The sequence below is a fragment of the Pseudorasbora parva genome, chromosome 8 (genome assembly GCF_024679245.1).
Source record: "Pseudorasbora parva isolate DD20220531a chromosome 8, ASM2467924v1, whole genome shotgun sequence".
Taxonomy (NCBI): domain Eukaryota; kingdom Metazoa; phylum Chordata; class Actinopteri; order Cypriniformes; family Gobionidae; genus Pseudorasbora; species Pseudorasbora parva.
The window spans coordinates 8,028,204-8,047,529 of NC_090179.1; the positions used below are offsets into that span (position 1 = coordinate 8,028,204).

The window sequence follows — 19,326 nt, forward strand, 5'->3', positions numbered from 1 at the left end:
AGGATCAACTCCTCCTGCTGCATATCGTGTCCAGTTACATCGAGTTTATACTCCCTTGACAAAGACATCAAAGGATGATTCGTCTTTCTGCCAACTTTTTTTCTCACGAAAACGTAGAGGCCACGCCTTCTTCAGTGCTTGTACACTGGTACCATCGATAAGTCTGGCAACACCCTTCTTTCAGCAGATGCTCTAAGATATCATGGTGGAATTAGGCCATATGTCAACAAGGAAGCTTTAACATACCCTTTCCCTAAAATTATTGAGCTATTGCATATATCAGTGTGTGCAATAAGGTATACAGTGGCGAGATAGTTTGCTGGGCCTTACAACCTTGGTGAGAGCTTGCTGGGACCTGAGGGCTACATATGCCTTGAGTGGCCCGGAAAGTTGTGCTTGCTAAGGCAGCACATATACTAAAATTGGATCGATACAGAGAAGATTAGCATGGCCCCTGCGAAAGGATGACACGCAAATCCGTGAAGCGCTTCATATTTATGCAGCTGTGATCAAGGCCTGCTTCACAGGTCTAAAAGCATCCCCTCCTGCAACTCTTTATTTTCGTTTGTGTTCTCTTCCAAATCAGGAAAATTCTGTCAAGTCCTTCACTGCCTCAAGATCTCCATAGGATCAACTCCTCCTGCTGCATATCGTGTCCAGTTACATCGAGTTTATACTCCCTTGACAAAGACATCAAAGGATGTTTCGTCTTTCTGCCAACTTTTTTTCTCACGAAAACGTAGAGGCCACGCCTTCTTCAGTGCTTGTACACTGGTACCATCGATAAGTCTGACAACACCCTTCTTTCAGCAGATGCTCTATGATATCATGGTGGAATTAGGCCATATGTGAACAATGAAGCTTTAACATACCCTTTCCCTAAAATGATTGAGCTGTTGCATATATCAGTGTGTGCAATAAGGTATACAGTGGCGAGATAGTTTACTGGGCCTTACCACCTTGGTGAGAGCTTGCTGGGACCTGAGGGCTACATATGCCTTGAGCGGCCAGCAAACTTGTGCTTGCTAAGGCAGCACATATACTAAAATTGGATCGATACAGAGAAGATTAGCATGGCCCCTGCGAAAGGATGACACGCAAATCCGTGAAGTGCTCCATATTTATGCAGCTGTGATCAAGGCCTGCTTCACAGGTCTAAATGCATCCCCTCCTGCCACTCTTTATTTTCGTTTGTGTTCTCTTCCAAATCAGGAAAATTCTGTCAAGTCCTTCACTGCCTCAAGATCTCCATAGGATCAACTCCTCCTGCTGCATATCGTGTCCAGTTACATCGAGTTTATACTCCCTTGACAAAGACATCAAAGGATGTTTCGTCTTTCTGCCAACTTTTTTTCTCACGAAAACGTAGAGGCCACGCCTTCTTCAGTGCTTGTACACTGGTACCATCGATAAGTCTGGCAACACCCTTCTTTCAGCAGATGTTCTAAGATATCATGGTGGAATTAGGCCATATGTGAACAATGAAGCTTTAACATACCCTTTCCCTAAAATTATTGAGCTGTTGCATATATCAGTGTGTGCAATAAGGTATACAGTGGCGAGATAGTTTGCTGGGCCTTACCACCTTGGTGAGAGCTTGCTGGGACCTGAGGGCTACATATGCCTTGAGTGGCCAGCAAAGTTGTGCTTGCTAAGGCAGCACATATACTAAAATTGGATCGATACAGAGAAGATTAGCATGGCCCCTGCGAAAGGATGACACGCAAATCCGTGAAGCGCTTCATATTTATGCAGCTGTGATCAAGGCCTGCTTCACAGGTCTAAAAGCATCCCCTCCTGCAACTCTTTATTTTCATTTGTGTTCTCTTCCAAATCAGGAAAATTCTGTCAAGTCCTTCACTGCCTCAAGATCTCCATAGGATCAACTCCTCCTGCTGCAGATTGTGTCCAGTTACATCGAGTTTATACTCCCTTGACAAAGACATCAAAGGATGTTTCGTCTTTCTGCCAACTTGTTTCTCACGAAAACGTAGAGGCCACGCTTTCTTCAGTGCTTGTACACTGTTACCATCGATAAGTCTGGCAACACCCTTCTTTCAGCAGATGCTCTAAGATATCATGGTGGAATTAGGCCATATGTCAACAAGGAAGCTTTAACATACCCTTTCCCTAAAATTATTGAGCTATTGCATATATCAGTGTGTGCAATAAGGTATACAGTGGCGAGATAGTTTGCTGGGCCTTACCACCTTGGTGAGAGCTTGCTGGGACCTGAGGCCTACATATGCCTTGAGTGGCCAGCAAAGTTGTGCTTGCTAAGGCAGCACATATACTAAAATTGGATCGATACAGACAAGATTAACATGGCCCCTGAAAAAGGATGACATGGAAATCCGTGAAGTGCTCCATATTTATGCAGCTGTGATCAAGGCCTGCTTCACAGGTCTAAAAGCATCCCCTCCTGCAACTCTTTATTTTCGTTTGTGTTCTCATCCAAATCAGGAAAATTCTGTCAAGTCCTTCACTGCCTCAAGATCTCCATAGGATCAACTCCTCCTGCTGCATATCGTGTCCAGTTACATCGAGTTTATACTCCCTTGACAAAGACATCAAAGGATGTTTCGTCTTTCTGCCAACTTGTTTCTCACGAAAACGTAGAGGCCACGCCTTCTTCAGTGCTTGTACACTGTTACCATCGATAAGTCTGGCAACACCCTTCTTTCAGCAGATGCTCTAAGATATCATGGTGGAATTAGGCCATATGTCAACAAGCTTTAACATACCCTTTCCCTAAAATTATTGAGCTATTGCATATATCAGTGTGTGCAATAAGGTATACAGTGGCGAGATAGTTTGCTGGGCCTTACCACCTTGGTGAGAGCTTGCTGGGACCTGAGGGCTACATATGCCTTGAGTGGCCCGGAAAGTTGTGCTTGCTAAGGCAGCACAAATACTAAAATTGGATCGATACAGAGAAGATTAACATGGCCCCTGAAAAAGGATGACATGGAAATCCGTGAAGTGCTCCATATTTATGCAGCTGTGATCAAGGCCTGCTTCACAGGTCTAAAAGCATCCCCTCCTGCAACTCTTTATTTTCGTTTGTGTTCTCATCCAAATCAGGAAAATTCTGTCAAGTCCTTCACTGCCTCAAGATCTCCATAGGATCAACTCCTCCTGCTGCATATCGTGTCCAGTTACATCGAGTTTATACTCCCTTGACAAAGACATCAAAGGATGATTCGTCTTTCTGCCAACTTTTTTTCTCACGAAAACGTAGAGGCCACGCCTTCTTCAGTGCTTGTACACTGGTACCATCGATAAGTCTGGCAACACCCTTCTTTCAGCAGATGCTCTAAGATATCATGGTGGAATTAGGCCATATGTCAACAAGGAAGCTTTAACATACCCTTTCCCTAAAATTATTGAGCTATTGCATATATCAGTGTGTGCAATAAGGTATACAGTGGCAAGATAGTTTGCTGGGCCTTACAACCTTGGTGAGAGCTTGCTGGGACCTGAGGGCTACATATGCCTTGAGTGGCCCGGAAAGTTGTGCTTGCTAAGGCAGCACATATACTAAAATTGGATCGATACAGAGAAGATTAGCATGGCCCCTGCGAAAGGATGACACGCAAATCCGTGAAGCGCTTCATATTTATGCAGCTGTGATCAAGGCCTGCTTCACAGGTCTAAAAGCATCCCCTCCTGCAACTCTTTATTTTCGTTTGTGTTCTCTTCCAAATCAGGAAAATTCTGTCAAGTCCTTCACTGCCTCAAGATCTCCATAGGATCAACTCCTCCTGCTGCATATCGTGTCCAGTTACATCGAGTTTATACTCCCTTGACAAAGACATCAAAGGATGTTTCGTCTTTCTGCCAACTTTTTTTCTCACGAAAACGTAGAGGCCACGCCTTCTTCAGTGCTTGTACACTGGTACCATCGATAAGTCTGACAACACCCTTCTTTCAGCAGATGCTCTATGATATCATGGTGGAATTAGGCCATATGTGAACAATGAAGCTTTAACATACCCTTTCCCTAAAATGATTGAGCTGTTGCATATATCAGTGTGTGCAATAAGGTATACAGTGGCGAGATAGTTTACTGGGCCTTACCACCTTGGTGAGAGCTTGCTGGGACCTGAGGGCTACATATGCCTTGAGCGGCCAGCAAACTTGTGCTTGCTAAGGCAGCACATATACTAAAATTGGATCGATACAGAGAAGATTAGCATGGCCCCTGCGAAAGGATGACACGCAAATCCGTGAAGTGCTCCATATTTATGCAGCTGTGATCAAGGCCTGCTTCACAGGTCTAAATGCATCCCCTCCTGCCACTCTTTATTTTCGTTTGTGTTCTCTTCCAAATCAGGAAAATTCTGTCAAGTCCTTCACTGCCTCAAGATCTCCATAGGATCAACTCCTCCTGCTGCATATCGTGTCCAGTTACATCGAGTTTATACTCCCTTGACAAAGACATCAAAGGATGTTTCGTCTTTCTGCCAACTTTTTTTCTCACGAAAACGTAGAGGCCACGCCTTCTTCAGTGCTTGTACACTGGTACCATCGATAAGTCTGGCAACACCCTTCTTTCAGCAGATGTTCTAAGATATCATGGTGGAATTAGGCCATATGTGAACAATGAAGCTTTAACATACCCTTTCCCTAAAATTATTGAGCTGTTGCATATATCAGTGTGTGCAATAAGGTATACAGTGGCGAGATAGTTTGCTGGGCCTTACCACCTTGGTGAGAGCTTGCTGGGACCTGAGGGCTACATATGCCTTGAGTGGCCAGCAAAGTTGTGCTTGCTAAGGCAGCACATATACTAAAATTGGATCGATACAGAGAAGATTAGCATGGCCCCTGCGAAAGGATGACACGCAAATCCGTGAAGCGCTTCATATTTATGCAGCTGTGATCAAGGCCTGCTTCACAGGTCTAAAAGCATCCCCTCCTGCAACTCTTTATTTTCATTTGTGTTCTCTTCCAAATCAGGAAAATTCTGTCAAGTCCTTCACTGCCTCAAGATCTCCATAGGATCAACTCCTCCTGCTGCAGATTGTGTCCAGTTACATCGAGTTTATACTCCCTTGACAAAGACATCAAAGGATGTTTCGTCTTTCTGCCAACTTGTTTCTCACGAAAACGTAGAGGCCACGCTTTCTTCAGTGCTTGTACACTGTTACCATCGATAAGTCTGGCAACACCCTTCTTTCAGCAGATGCTCTAAGATATCATGGTGGAATTAGGCCATATGTCAACAAGGAAGCTTTAACATACCCTTTCCCTAAAATTATTGAGCTATTGCATATATCAGTGTGTGCAATAAGGTATACAGTGGCGAGATAGTTTGCTGGGCCTTACCACCTTGGTGAGAGCTTGCTGGGACCTGAGGCCTACATATGCCTTGAGTGGCCAGCAAAGTTGTGCTTGCTAAGGCAGCACATATACTAAAATTGGATCGATACAGAGAAGATTAACATGGCCCCTGAAAAAGGATGACATGGAAATCCGTGAAGTGCTCCATATTTATGCAGCTGTGATCAAGGCCTGCTTCACAGGTCTAAAAGCATCCCCTCCTGCAACTCTTTATTTTCGTTTGTGTTCTCATCCAAATCAGGAAAATTCTGTCAAGTCCTTCACTGCCTCAAGATCTCCATAGGATCAACTCCTCCTGCTGCATATCGTGTCCAGTTACATCGAGTTTATACTCCCTTGACAAAGACATCAAAGGATGATTCGTCTTTCTGCCAACTTTTTTTCTCACGAAAACGTAGAGGCCACGCCTTCTTCAGTGCTTGTACACTGGTACCATCGATAAGTCTGGCAACACCCTTCTTTCAGCAGATGCTCTAAGATATCATGGTGGAATTAGGCCATATGTCAACAAGGAAGCTTTAACATACCCTTTCCCTAAAATTATTGAGCTATTGCATATATCAGTGTGTGCAATAAGGTATACAGTGGCGAGATAGTTTGCTGGGCCTTACAACCTTGGTGAGAGCTTGCTGGGACCTGAGGGCTACATATGCCTTGAGTGGCCCGGAAAGTTGTGCTTGCTAAGGCAGCACATATACTAAAATTGGATCGATACAGAGAAGATTAGCATGGCCCCTGCGAAAGGATGACACGCAAATCCGTGAAGCGCTTCATATTTATGCAGCTGTGATCAAGGCCTGCTTCACAGGTCTAAAAGCATCCCCTCCTGCAACTCTTTATTTTCGTTTGTGTTCTCTTCCAAATCAGGAAAATTCTGTCAAGTCCTTCACTGCCTCAAGATCTCCATAGGATCAACTCCTCCTGCTGCATATCGTGTCCAGTTACATCGAGTTTATACTCCCTTGACAAAGACATCAAAGGATGTTTCGTCTTTCTGCCAACTTTTTTTCTCACGAAAACGTAGAGGCCACGCCTTCTTTAGTGCTTGTACACTGGTACCATCGATAAGTCTGACAACACCCTTCTTTCAGCAGATGCTCTATGATATCATGGTGGAATTAGGCCATATGTGAGCAATGAAGCTTTAACATACCCTTTCCCTAAAATGATTGAGCTGTTGCATATATCAGTTTGTGCAATAAGGTATACAGTGGCGAGATAGTTTGCTGGGCCTTACCACCTTGGTGAGAGCTTGCTGGGACCTGAGGGCTACATATGCCTTGAGCGGCCAGCAAACTTGTGCTTGCTAAGGCAGCACATATACTAAAATTGGATCGATACAGAGAAGATTAGCATGGCCCCTGCGAAAGGATGACACGCAAATCCGTGAAGTGCTCCATATTTATGCAGCTGTGATCAAGGCCTGCTTCACAGGTCTAAATGCATCCCCTCCTGCCACTCTTTATTTTCGTTTGTGTTCTCTTCCAAATCAGGAAAATTCTGTCAAGTCCTTCACTGCCTCAAGATCTCCATAGGATCAACTCCTCCTGCTGCATATCGTGTCCAGTTACATCGAGTTTATACTCCCTTGACAAAGACATCAAAGGATGTTTCGTCTTTCTGCCAACTTTTTTTCTCACGAAAACGTAGAGGCCACGCCTTCTTCAGTGCTTATACACTGGTACCATCGATAAGTCTGGCAACACCCTTCTTTCAGCAGATGTTCTAAGATATCATGGTGGAATTAGGCCATATGTGAACAATGAAGCTTTAACATACCCTTTCCCTAAAATTATTGAGCTGTTGCATATATCAGTGTGTGCAATAAGGTATACAGTGGCGAGATAGTTTGCTGGGCCTTACCACCTTGGTGAGAGCTTGCTGGGACCTGAGGGCTACATATGCCTTGAGTGGCCAGCAAAGTTGTGCTTGCTAAGGCAGCACATATACTAAAATTGGATCGATACAGAGAAGATTAGCATGGCCCCTGCGAAAAAGAACCGGGCCAATCTTCTCTGTTGGGCCCAATGTGGCCCATACGCACCTGAGCCACGCCCATTCACTAGAGTGGCTCTCCTCGGTGAACCCAAGCCCCACCCATTCACCTGAGCCCTGCCCCCTGACCCACCCCTTCACCTGAGCCCTGCCCCCTGACCCATCCCCTCACCTGAGCCCTGCCCCCTGGCCTATAGTCACTCCACAGGGTGAAATGTTGACCAGATCAGATCAACATGGCAAGAAAGATGAGATGGCCTCCAGTGCTCTGCAAAAGAGACCAGCAACGGAGGGAGAACTTGAGAGAGAAGTTAGCGAAGAACCTGGAGAACACTTCTCTGCGTGCTTTCAAAGGAGGATCACAAAAGATCACAAATGCAGCATCACAATTCAGTAAACCACACTGGCCTCCTGTTATTTCTCAGGAGGAAAAGGAGAGGAGGAAAAAATTCAGGGAGAGCCTGGAGGGAGAGCCTGAAGCTGCTGCTCCATCAACAAGCCAGCAGTGGCCTCCAAAGATGGAAACTGTGAAAGTATCAGGTAAGATCTTTAAACAATAAATCAATGTATGTATGTAAAGGAATGAACTCGTATGAAAGTATGTCTGAAATAACTTTTATTTTTGTCTTTACAGTTCCTCCGTGTGCATCGTCTGTGCTCCCTCCTCCTCCAGCTGTGGCTGATGCAGCAGCCCTTAGCAGAGTTCCAAGGGCCACTGCGTGGAGACGGAAGAAGAGGGCCGAAGAAGACAGAAAGGCCCTGAAGTTTGGTAAAGCGACAGCGCGCCGAACTGATCCAAAAGGGTATCCCTGTCGGCAATGTGGACAGCCCAAAAGGCTTGAGTTTGGCCATAGCTTTTTTAGAGGAAAGCATTTCTGTGCCACAGCCGAGGGAAGGACCGTCTCCGAGTGGCTTTCTGAACAAAAAAGACAAGCTGCTGCAGATAACGTCCGAGATGTTCCTCGGACGACTGCTTGGAGGAGGAAGAAAGCGGAAGAGAAAGGCCTTTCTCCAAAAAAGGAGAGAAAAACATTAACCTGTAGCCTCTGCCAGCAACCGAAAACAAAGCAATATGGTCACTCCAGGTACGGTGGTAAAGCCTTCTGCAGTTCATACGAAGGAAAGACTGTGGAACTGTGGTTGGCAGAGCAACGGGCTCTTGCTCCTCTTGAATAAGGATTTTTTTAAATGTTTTTTTGTTTAATTAATCTTTATCTTTTTTGTTTGTTCATTTTGTTATGATGCTTCCGATGCAAAATGTTTTTGTTTTGTTTGAATATTTCCATGAAGCATTTTGTTTACATATTTATTTTTTTCCTAATGTAAAAACTACGTAATAAATATTTTATTATCTTTGTTAATTTTGTTGTACTTTTTTGCTTTAATATTTCCAGTAAACATTTTGCTTACACACATATATACTTTATTTTTTCCTAATGGGAACTTTTTTAATAAATAATTTATTATCATTGTTTAATTCTGTTGTACTTTTTCTGCAATTTGCTTGTGCTTTAATATTTGCAATAAGCATTTGTGAACTATTCAATAAATATTTTTTTGCGTTAACATTTGCATTAAGCATTGTGTTTACATTTAAATATATTTTTATCCTTTATTTATTTTTTTCCTAATCTGAACTATTTAATAAATATTGTGTTTGTAAATTTGTTGTCAATTTTCTGCTGTAATTTTTTTGTGTGAACTATTTAATAGATTAAAAAAAAAAATTGATAAAAAAACAAACAAACAAACAAACAACAACAACAAAAAAAACCTGACTGACTGACTGACTGGGTTATTAAGGGTTAGAATTGCTATTAAGTGCATACATTTATAATCAAGTTTATTTTCCAAAAATTTATATAACAAAATAGGAAGATTCAATTTTTTTTGTGTGAACTATTTAATAAATAAAAAACAAACAAACAAAAACACTGACTGACTGACTGACTGACTGACTGACTGACTGGGTTATTAAGGGTTAGAATTGCTATTAAGTGCATACATTTATAATCAAGTTTATTTTCCAAAAATGTATATAACAATGTATTTAAAAAAAAAGGAAGATTAGAATGCTAATGCATAATTTAAAAACAATTACACATAAATAAAAGACAATGAACTGACCTTTATGAAGGCAAATAAATGAAGGAAGAGCAATTTTTGATTATTTACATGAACTTTATTAAACACGAACACAGAATAAATAAAAATCAAATAAAAAATAGTAATAAAATTATATATATCTCTCTCTCTCTCTCTCTCTCTCTCTCTCTCTCTCTCTCTCTCTCTCTCTCTCTCTATATATATATATATATATATATATATATATTTCACAGTGAAGGATTTCCCTTGCTTTTTTCCTGCAGCCACTCCTCCAGTGTCTTTCCCTCTGCTGTGGCACAGAAGAAAAATGTGCCCACCCTGGTGTGCCCAAACTCCTTTCTCCTGGGCTGCCCACATCGACTGCACGTGTAGTCTTTTCGTGGCGGTTGCTGTGGAGGGGGCAGCCCTTGCCTTTGGGCCGAAAGTGCTGCTGCCTTTCTCTTCCTCCACTGTGTGGTTCTGCTCATGGATGTAGCAGTCACTGGTGGAGGAGTAGAGAGGGAAGCAGCCGGCCGAGGAGCAGAGAGGTCAATCGGCAGAGGAGCAGAGGGGGCAGCTGATGGTGGAGCAGAGAGGGCAGCTGATGGTGGAGCAGAGAGGGCAGCTGATGGTGGAGCAGAGAGGGCAACTGATGAAGGGGGAGGGGGTCGCTGTCCACGTCTTATGACCCGACCTGACATGTCGGGGTTGTTAATGTAGGGGAAAGGGTTCAGTGCTGGCATTGATGTTGTAGTGTTGGGTACAGGAAGCTGGGAGTCATGGATCATTTTGATTGGAGGCAACGGAACACTCAGCGCCAGCACATGGGTTTCTAGCTTTTTTAAGTAGTTGTTGTGCCTGTTTGAAATGACACAAATAATAGGATGAATATAATATAAGAATTCTAAAATGACTTTTATAGCTGTCTTTCAAAGAAACTACTTACCAGAGCGAAAGCGTTCGCTGGTTGACCTCAAACAGCTGAATTTTTGACCGTCCCCTCAGTGCTGGGCAGTTCCCCACCAGCCTTCTTATGGCCTGGTAGTCCTGCAGAATGGCAGCCCAGCGGTTCAGGGAAACACCCCACTTCACCTGCCCCGCTGGATGAATGGAGCAGAGCTCCAGACATACTGCCTCTACAGTCCTACTGATGTTAGGCCACTGCGAAGGTCCCGAGCCCTGTCCCAGCACACACCTGTACAATAAAAAGTGGATTACAAAGCATTAAAAAAAAGCATAGTCATTTATATTTTTATAGCTCATTGTGAAAACGTTTAACCTACCGCTTCAGGCTCTCCTTGCCAGAACAGGTAGAGGTCTTGGAGTGGGTGGCCTTGAACCTGCCTTGCACAAGTCTCGCCTTGTGTCTCGCCGGATAGGAAACGGCCTGCCTGTCACTGTCCGGCAGTCTGCCCCAGAGCCGAACAATTTCAGCGGCTTCCCTATCCGAGACACAAGGCCTTTCTCTGAGCCCGACAAGGTATCTGGCCAGCTCCACCACTCTGTCGTACCCCGGAGTCCCGTCTGGCCCTCTGCACACCTAACAAGATGAAAGAAGATCAGTTAGTATGAATGAAAAAGTCCTCCAAGTTATGCCATGGATGCTTGCTTGCATACATACATCTTCTCTGGGCTCTGGTGCCGGGTCCTGGGAGGACTGAGAGGGTGAACCCAGGGGCAAGCGTATAGCTTCCTTGGTCGACGCCAAAGATAGAGGAGAGATGGTGTGGTCCTGCTCCTCTGACTCATCCCCAAATCCCTCATCTTCAGCATCTCCCAAGTCCTCTGGGATTCCCTCAGGCAGATCTGGGTTCCGCCCAAAGTTCTCCCTGAACTCCCAGGACTGCTGCGAGCACAGGTACTCCACCCCGATGAGCTCGCCTGACAAAAGAAAATTTAAAAGAAAACAAGGTTGTAAATCAGAAGTCTGTGCATTACAAACAAACAACCAAGCCTGGCATTATAGACACGTACCTGTGTACGGTCCTGGCTTAGAGTAGTCTTGTACAAGACTACAGCCAAGGAGACGCTGGCTGAGCTCATTGAGGCTGTGCTGGAACGAACCACTGTAGCAGCGCAGCGTCGGCGGAGCACCATGATTGACGGCGGTAGCAGCGCGGTCCTCGTTCCACCGCTCCAAACCCTCAAGCAGATAAGCGTGGAAATTTTCCAGGTTAGCGCTCGTTCCTGTTTAAAAACAAAACATGAGACATTAATTAACACAAATGTATAATTACAAATGCCATGACATGGGCTATCACAAAAACACACTTTGAGGAGCATGCGTGCAATCTTACCGGGTATGAAGCGGTTGAGGTGGTTGTGGAAGGACTCCAGGGAAGTGGACCCCCGTGCGCAGCGGTAGACAGGAAGTGTGAGCCCTCCCTTCGTAATACTTCCTGTCTGGGTGTACAGCTGCAATCCAGGGGGGTCCTGGAGGCAGGGAAGATGGCGCCTTTGAGTGGCCCAGATGACGTCCATCCTCTCCTGGTCCACCAAGGGGATGCCCATGGTCTCCGTGGCGTCCTTGAAGGCCTCCAGAATCGCACCGATCAGCTGCTCCGTCTCCTCCACGCCACGTGTGCAGCGTCGACAGTGCCGTGCCAGCTGTTTGGAGGTGAGCCTGTCGGTCAGCTGCTCTTCGGTGAGGCCCGTGATGCCCTGCCCTTGCTCCAGCTCCCTCCTGTTCGCCTCCCTCAGCAGGGCCACATCTCCCTCGTCCCAGGCGAAAATGCAGGCAGAGAGCTTTGCCATGAACAGGCCGTAGAGTGGGTGGCTGTCGGTGTGCAGGCCTGCAGTGAAGCGCCGCATGAAGTGCCACACGTCCAGACGAACCACCAGATCACTCCAGCCGCTGAACATGGCAGCTGCTCTTGATGTGCCCACAGCAGAGCAGCAGTCTCTGTCCACGTAAAGGAGCGTGGGGGGAGCGACTCCAGCCGCCTCGTACCTCCTCACCAGGCCTGTGGTCATGGGCAGCAGTCCCTGACCCTCATGTGAGGTGAGCACAGACATTAGGACCTGTCCGTGCTCATTGCCCACATTGCTGACCCAGGCCGCGGTCCCAGCTGCAGCTCCAGCCAGTTTTTTGGTCACCTGTTGTCATAAAACAAAATTCAATGAACACCAAAAAATGCCTTACACGTACAAAGTATTAAATCTATATATGTACAGTAGTATTTAAAATAATCTGTGATTAATACGTTACCTTTTTCGTTGAGTCCATTTTCAGTATGGACCCAAAGACAGAGGTGACCCTGGCCTTTAGCTCAGTATACCGGGACCGGACATCCTCGGCATGGACGTAGAGCAGCCACTTGGCAGTTGGTACGGGCGGCTTTGGAGGTGGAGGTGTTAAGGGCCGTGTGATGGTGGCCTGGAACCGGTCACACGCAGACAGGTACAGCAGGGTCCTCTCCATCCAGTCCTCACTATGCTGTTCGCATAGTTTGTGATACAGCATTGTGGTGCTGTTGCCGAGGGAACGCTCCCTCATCAACTTCACCACATGCATATCACAGGAGAACCTGTTAAAAATAAACAGACAAAGTTTATTAAATTTTATTCAAAGGATTGGTCGTCCACATATTCTGTGAATAAAAGCTTCACAGACACACTTTCATGGCAGACACAGTGTCTAGTGGAAAATTTCAAAAGAAAGATGTGGCTCTCTCTCTCACACACACACACACACACACACACACACACACACACACACACACACACACACACACACACACACACACACACACACACACACACACACACACACTCCTAAATAAGGGGTCACTAACTCCTGAACAGGGGGATGGGTGCAGGTGTTCAGAGTTTCACACCTTTGAAAGTTCAAGTTAAAGTTCAGTTGGGGGGAGGATTGGTCGTTCACACATTCTGTGAATAAAAGCTTCACAGGCAGACACAGCGTCTTTCATGGCAGACACAGTGTCTTGTGGAAAAATTTCAAAAGAAAGATGTGGCTTGTTTTGTGTAATGTTAACACTTTACAATAAGGTCTCATTTGTTAACATTAGTCAAATGTATTAACAAACATGAACTAACCATGCTCAATACATTTGTATTTGTTAATCTTTAGTTTGTTCATGTTATTTTACACTGCATTAACTAATGGTAACAGATACAACTTTTGATTTTAAACATGTGTCAGTAAATGAACATTGGAATTAACATTAACAAAGATTAATAAAAAAATTATGTAGAAGTGCAGGTCGTAATTAGTTCATGTAAACTAATGACCCGAGTAATTTACATGTAATACATTCTCAAAAGTACTAAAATAAAAAAAATTAACAAGTAATTTAAGTTGCATTATTGTCACTAACATCTTAATTTCACCTGCCTATATATTTATGCCTATAATAAGAATTATTTTTTCGTGACTCACCGGTAAGTGAGGATAGCTGGGAACATCTTGCGGTGAGCCGGATCCAGCTGGTCCAGAATGTCAAGGGACCACGCGGCCAGCTTTTTATGGCAGCGCTGACACTCCAGGTATTCCGTCGCCAGAAAATACCAGCCGTAAAGGTTCAACACCCGCCTCACTGTCTTGTATAGCCCACAAGCTGTCAGTCGCTGACCAAGCTGTCTGCAGTCTGGCATGCTGCAGATCAGCTTGTAGGACCACATCCTGTAGGGCATCCACAAGCACAGAGGCCAGGTGAAGAACACGTCCGGCGACGCTGGAGGCTGATGATACTGCAGACGTGGCTGGGGAGGAAACCACCACATCTGCAGGTTATCTGTCAGCACCGCCCTCCCACCCTGGCTTCGGAAGAGAGCGCGGCCAATCCACTCATGCTGTTCTTGAGGGAGGGAACGCTTCCAGGCCTCAGGGAGAACAACCTATACATAAAAGAAAAATTGGATATATGAATAATAACAAATTAGTAAATTAATAATAACAACAATACTACTACTACTAATAATAATAATAATAATAACAATATGTTCAGATTATATATTATCTAAATAAATATAAGCACACTGAAAACTGTACCTCAGAAGCCACTGACACCAGCCTTTGTGCGGCTCTTTGCTCTAAGCGAGGTGAGCGTATCGGCGTATAAGGTGGTGGTGGAAGTACTGTGAGGAACACATCATTTTAATTTTGAAAATTAGTGATTTTATAATTTTCTGTTTGAAGACAATCAGGTGAGCATGATTTTTTATTTTTTTTATCCACACAAAAGAAAACAAAAAACACTCACCATGTGGCTCCACCTCCAAGGCTGAAGCCAGGAGGTCATCGTCTGTTGGCTCTGAGGGCAGAAAATTGACAAAGTTATTCATATAATTACATACATTAGAGTGTGCATCGATTAATGCCACGTATAGATCTAAAAAACTCACCCTGTGCTGTGGCTGGCTGGGAATGGAAGCTTTGTGTGGGGGGAGGACATGGGGCAGCAAGCTGGGATGCCGAAGAAGAGGAGGACGACCTTTTTTTCCTTGGCTCTGAGGGCAGAAAATTGACAAAGTTATTCATATAATTACATACATTAGAGTGTGCATCGATTAATGCCACGTATAGATCTAAAAAACTCACCCTGTGCTGTGGCTGGCTGGGAATGGAAGCTTTGTGTGGGGGGAGGACATGGGGCAGCAAGCTGGGATGCCGAAGAAGAGGAGGACGACCTTTTTTTCCTTGGCTCTGAGGGCAGAAAATTGACAAAGTTATTCATATAATTACATACATTAGAGTGTGCATCGATTAATGCCACGTATAGATCTAAAAAAAACTCACGATGGTCCCTCTGCAGGATGTACTTTTTCAATGCATCCATCTTGCTGCCTGCGCTGGTGCGCTGGTTCCTTATGAACTCCACATAGCTAGAAACAATAATATATTCATGATAAGAGTAAAATAAATGCAAAACAGCATACAATTAACACGCAAGCAGAAGTGTATATTACCTTTTCCTCTCCCTGTCCTTGGCCTCATAGAGCTCCTTATAGGTGCTCTTCCTGTGGGCCCCAAAGTCCACCAGACAGTCACCCTCACAGCCAGGCAGCGTGCCCTCTCTCTGCCTGCGCACTTTGATGGCCTCTGCAACCTTCTTAAATGCGCAGGCATATTGGAGAAAGACATCCTTGTTGACCATGAGGGGACCTCTGTCCAGTCTGCCAGCGTCACGCTCCCGCTGATGCCCAGACAGGATCATGAGGGAGTAGCCAAGGTCATTCTCCAACAACCACTTGAAGGTTCTCCCCCTGTATTGTCCAAACTGGATGGCACTTTGACTGGCCACCAGCAGTTCATCAAAGGGATCCCCTCCACCGTCGATAACCCTGACCTTGGCCTCCCCCAGCACAACCTCAGGGTAAACTGGTACAAAGGGCACCCCTTTAGCCACTTGAGAAAGGTGCATTTTCTCTACTGTGGCTGCTTTTTTAGAGGGCCTCAGCACTAGCTCTCCAGCCTCCAAACGCAAGTTGGGCTTACTCTCCATTCTGTAACAGTAAACCAATGCAAGCAATGCACCAGTTGTTATGAAAAACAATTCACTGACAACAAAGTACACAAAATAAGTAATATGGAAAATACAGTATACACATAAAAAAAAAAAAAAAACATTATTCAGGATTTGTAGATTTTATAATGATTTTATAATGAAATCTATTTTTAGGTGGGTTATACGTCATCATAACTTTATACTAAAGGCTTTATTTTTTTCTCCCTTCGGAAAAAATCTGCATGAATTTCACCTGTTGTTATGAAAATCAATTCACTGACAACAAAGTACACAAAATAAGTACTATGGAAAATACAGTATACACATTAAAAAAAACATTATTCAGGATTTGTAGATTTTATAATGAAATATATTTTTAGGTGGGTTAAACGTCGTCATAACTTTATACTAAATCCTTTTTTTTCTCTTTTTTTTCCCCCTTCTGAAAAAATCTGCACAAAGAATTACTTTTTATACAGGGATCTATTTTTAGGAGAGTACTTTTTATACCGGACTCTATTTCTATACCGGAATCTATTTTTAGGAAAGTTCTTTTTATACCGGAATCTATTTTTAGGTCATCATAACTTCGGCTCACCACACATCGTTTTTTCTCTTTTTTTCCCCCTTCATCCGTCGGAAAATGCATACATAGATGAAATTCTTACTATTTAGAAAAACGAACGAGAGTACTTTTTATACCGGACTCTATTTCTATACCGGAATCTATTTTTAGGAAAGTTCTTTTTATACCGGAATCTATTTTTAGGTCATCATAACTTCGGCTCACCACACATCTTTTTTTCTCTTTTTCTTCCCCCCCTTGATCCGTCGGAAAATGCATACATAGATGAAATTCTTACTATTTAGAAAAACGAACAATATGTTGACTGACGTAATCCGGAAACATGGTTAAAAATAAAAATAAAAAAATGCATGCCGATCGCAGTTTGCAGAGGTTCGTTTAAAAAAAAAAAACGTGTGTTTTGCAGAGTTTTGTTAATTCGAAGTGACTAAAACAGCAAGACGGTGTCCGAATCTATTTTTAGGCGGATTAAACGCAATCATAACTTTACGGCTCACTACACATCTCTTTCTCTTCTCCCTTCGAAAAATGCATTCATGCATTAAACACACGCATAGATAAAATGCGTATTATATGCCCATTTAGAAAAACGAGACACATAAAACGCGAGAAAGAGTAAAAAACAGGATGACTTACGTGATCCGGAAAAATGCAGGATGACGAAAAAAAATGCAGATTGGTTGTCAGATTGTCAAAAAGTGCAGAGGGTGGCTTATTTTTAAAAAAATCCTTCGTGTTTTGTAAAGTTTTGTTGATTTAGAAGTGACTAAAACAGCAAGACGGCGTTTCTGACGGATGCTGAGAGTGTGACGACGAAAGCGCAGGTGGCGAGGTCTCGGCCAATGCGAGCAACGAGCGCCTCTGAAACAATTCAACGAGCCAATGGGGCGAGGGAAACACAGGCGGGACTTGGTGAAACAATTCGTCCGGCAGCCAATCAGGGAGTGAAACGATTTGCAACGTTTCACCGAAGATCCGTTTCGGCTAAGCGCAAGGATGACACGCAAATCCGTGAAGCGCTTCATATTTATGCAGCTGTGATCAAGGCCTGCTTCACAGGTCTAAAAGCATCCCCTCCTGCAACTCTTTATTTTCGTTTGTGTTCTCTTCCAAATCAGGAAAATTCTGTCAAGTCCTTCACTGCCTCAAGATCTCCATAGGATCAACTCCTCCTGCTGCAGATTGTGTCCAGTTACATCGAGTTTATACTCCCTTGACAAAGACATCAAAGGATGATTCGTCTTTCTGCCAACTTTTTTTCTCACGAAATGTAGAGGCCACGCCTTCTTCAGTGCTTGTACACTGGTACCATCGATAAGTCTGACAACACCCTTCTTTCAGCAGATGCTCTATGATATCATGGTGGAATTAGGCCATATGTGAACAATGAAGCTTTAACATACCCTTTCCCTAAAATTATTGAGCTGTTGCATATATCAGTGTGTGCATATATCAGTGTCCAAATCAGGAAAATTCTGTCAAGTCCTTCACTGCCTCAAGATCTCCATAGGATCAACTCCTCCTGCTGCAGATTGTGTCCAGTTACATCGAGTTTATACTCCCTTGACAAAGACATCAAAGGATGATTCGTCTTTCTGACAACTTTTTTTCTCACGAAAACGTAGAGGCCACGCCGTAGAGGCCACGTGCCATACAGTGGCGCGATAGTTTGCTGGGCCTTACCACCTTGGTGAGAGCTTGCTGGGACCTGAGGTGTACATATGCCTTGAGCGGCCAGCAAACTTGTGCTTGCTAAGGCAGCACATATACTAAAATTGGATCGATACAGAGAAGATTAGCATGGCCCCTGCGAAAGGATGACACGCAAATCCGTGAAGCGCTCCATATTTATGCAGCTGTGATCAAGGCCTGCTTCACAGGTCTAAAAGCATCCCCTCCTGCCACTCCTTATTTTCGTTTGTGTTCTCTTCCAAATCAGGAAAATTCTGTCAAGTCCTTCACTGCCTCAAGATCTCCATAGGATCAACTCCTCCTGCTGCATATCGTGTCCAGTTACATCGAGTTTATACTCCCTTGACAAAGACATCAAAGGATGTTTCGTCTTTCTGCCAACTTTTTTTCTCACGAAAACGTAGAGGCCATGCCTTCTTCAGTGCTTGTACACTGGTACCATCGATAAGTCTGACAACACCCTTCTTTCAGCAGATGCTCTATGATATCATGGTGGAATTAGGCCATATGTGAACAATGAAGCTTTAACATACCCTTTCCCTAAAATTATTGAGCTGTTGCATATATCAGTGTGTGCATATATCAGTGTCCAAATCAGGAAAATTCTGTCAAGTCCTTCACTGCCTCAAGATCTCCATAGGATCAACTCCTCCTGCTGCAGATTGTGTCCAGTTACATCGAGTTTATACTCCCTTGACAAAGACATCAAAGGATGATTCGTCTTTCTGACAACTTTTTTTCTCACGAAAACGTTGAGGCCACGCCTTCTTCAGTGCTTGTACACTGGTACCATCGATAAGTCTGGCAACACCCTTCTTTCAGCAGATGTTCTAAGATATCATGGTGGAATTAGGCCATACGTGAACAATGAAGCTTTAACATACCCTTTCCCTAAAATTATTGAGCTGTTGCATATATCAGTGTGTGCAATAAGGTATACAGTGGCGCGATAGTTTGCTGGGCCTTACCACCTTGGTGAGAGCTTGCTGGGACCTGAGGTGTACATATGCCTTGAGCGGCCAGCAAACTTGTGCTTGCTAAGGCAGCACATATACTAAAATTGGATCGATACAGAGAAGATTAGCATGGCCCCTGCGAAAGGATGACACGCAAATCCGTGAAGCGCTCCATATTTATGCAGCTGTGATCAAG

General features: G+C 44.1%; 2 protein-coding genes, 13 non-coding genes and 1 pseudogene across 15 annotated transcripts; 15 read left to right on the forward strand and 1 right to left on the reverse strand.

Annotated features, from left to right (window-relative positions):
- Nucleotides 1-392: 392 nt before the first annotated feature.
- Nucleotides 393-499, forward strand: LOC137085839 (U6 spliceosomal RNA). Its single transcript, XR_010907394.1, has one exon. It is a non-coding gene; the product is annotated as a U6 spliceosomal RNA (small nuclear RNA).
- Nucleotides 500-1,018: 519 nt separating this feature from the next.
- On the forward strand, nt 1,019-1,125 carry LOC137085526 (U6 spliceosomal RNA). Its single transcript, XR_010907104.1, has one exon. It is a non-coding gene; the product is annotated as a U6 spliceosomal RNA (small nuclear RNA).
- Nucleotides 1,126-1,644: 519 nt separating this feature from the next.
- LOC137085840 (U6 spliceosomal RNA) lies at nt 1,645-1,751 on the forward strand. Its single transcript, XR_010907395.1, has one exon. It is a non-coding gene; the product is annotated as a U6 spliceosomal RNA (small nuclear RNA).
- Nucleotides 1,752-2,269: 518 nt separating this feature from the next.
- LOC137085499 (U6 spliceosomal RNA) lies at nt 2,270-2,376 on the forward strand. Its single transcript, XR_010907086.1, has one exon. It is a non-coding gene; the product is annotated as a U6 spliceosomal RNA (small nuclear RNA).
- A 514-nt stretch (nt 2,377-2,890) lies between these two features.
- LOC137085483 (U6 spliceosomal RNA) lies at nt 2,891-2,997 on the forward strand. Its single transcript, XR_010907071.1, has one exon. It is a non-coding gene; the product is annotated as a U6 spliceosomal RNA (small nuclear RNA).
- A 519-nt stretch (nt 2,998-3,516) lies between these two features.
- LOC137085841 (U6 spliceosomal RNA) lies at nt 3,517-3,623 on the forward strand. The gene has a single exon (XR_010907396.1). It is a non-coding gene; the product is annotated as a U6 spliceosomal RNA (small nuclear RNA).
- A 519-nt stretch (nt 3,624-4,142) lies between these two features.
- LOC137085527 (U6 spliceosomal RNA) lies at nt 4,143-4,249 on the forward strand. The gene has a single exon (XR_010907105.1). It is a non-coding gene; the product is annotated as a U6 spliceosomal RNA (small nuclear RNA).
- Nucleotides 4,250-4,768: 519 nt separating this feature from the next.
- Nucleotides 4,769-4,875, forward strand: LOC137085842 (U6 spliceosomal RNA). The gene has a single exon (XR_010907397.1). It is a non-coding gene; the product is annotated as a U6 spliceosomal RNA (small nuclear RNA).
- A 518-nt stretch (nt 4,876-5,393) lies between these two features.
- LOC137085441 (U6 spliceosomal RNA) lies at nt 5,394-5,500 on the forward strand. Its single transcript, XR_010907031.1, has one exon. It is a non-coding gene; the product is annotated as a U6 spliceosomal RNA (small nuclear RNA).
- A 519-nt stretch (nt 5,501-6,019) lies between these two features.
- On the forward strand, nt 6,020-6,126 carry LOC137085843 (U6 spliceosomal RNA). Its single transcript, XR_010907398.1, has one exon. It is a non-coding gene; the product is annotated as a U6 spliceosomal RNA (small nuclear RNA).
- Nucleotides 6,127-6,645: 519 nt separating this feature from the next.
- Nucleotides 6,646-6,752, forward strand: LOC137085529 (U6 spliceosomal RNA). The gene has a single exon (XR_010907106.1). It is a non-coding gene; the product is annotated as a U6 spliceosomal RNA (small nuclear RNA).
- Nucleotides 6,753-7,271: 519 nt separating this feature from the next.
- On the forward strand, nt 7,272-7,361 carry LOC137085507 (U6 spliceosomal RNA; annotated as a pseudogene).
- Nucleotides 7,362-7,525: 164 nt separating this feature from the next.
- On the forward strand, nt 7,526-8,517 carry LOC137084447 (uncharacterized). Its single transcript, XM_067450718.1, has 2 exons — nt 7,526-7,881; nt 7,976-8,517. Exons 1-2 carry the CDS (start codon nt 7,578-7,580, stop codon nt 8,515-8,517), a joined length of 846 nt encoding a protein of 281 aa, XP_067306819.1. The 5' UTR covers nt 7,526-7,577.
- A 1,120-nt stretch (nt 8,518-9,637) lies between these two features.
- Nucleotides 9,638-15,893, reverse strand: LOC137084083 (uncharacterized). Its single transcript, XM_067450029.1, has 14 exons — nt 15,358-15,893; nt 15,188-15,273; nt 14,990-15,094; nt 14,794-14,898; nt 14,652-14,702; nt 14,441-14,526; nt 13,829-14,286; nt 12,635-12,953; nt 11,724-12,522; nt 11,401-11,613; nt 11,048-11,307; nt 10,710-10,966; nt 10,373-10,621; nt 9,638-10,284 (listed from the first exon to the last, which is right to left on the reverse strand). Exons 1-14 carry the CDS (start codon nt 15,891-15,893, stop codon nt 9,675-9,677), a joined length of 4,134 nt encoding a protein of 1,377 aa, XP_067306130.1. The 3' UTR covers nt 9,638-9,674.
- Nucleotides 15,894-18,227: 2,334 nt separating this feature from the next.
- LOC137085772 (U6 spliceosomal RNA) lies at nt 18,228-18,334 on the forward strand. The gene has a single exon (XR_010907329.1). It is a non-coding gene; the product is annotated as a U6 spliceosomal RNA (small nuclear RNA).
- An 870-nt stretch (nt 18,335-19,204) lies between these two features.
- Nucleotides 19,205-19,311, forward strand: LOC137085773 (U6 spliceosomal RNA). Its single transcript, XR_010907330.1, has one exon. It is a non-coding gene; the product is annotated as a U6 spliceosomal RNA (small nuclear RNA).
- Nucleotides 19,312-19,326: the final 15 nt, after the last annotated feature.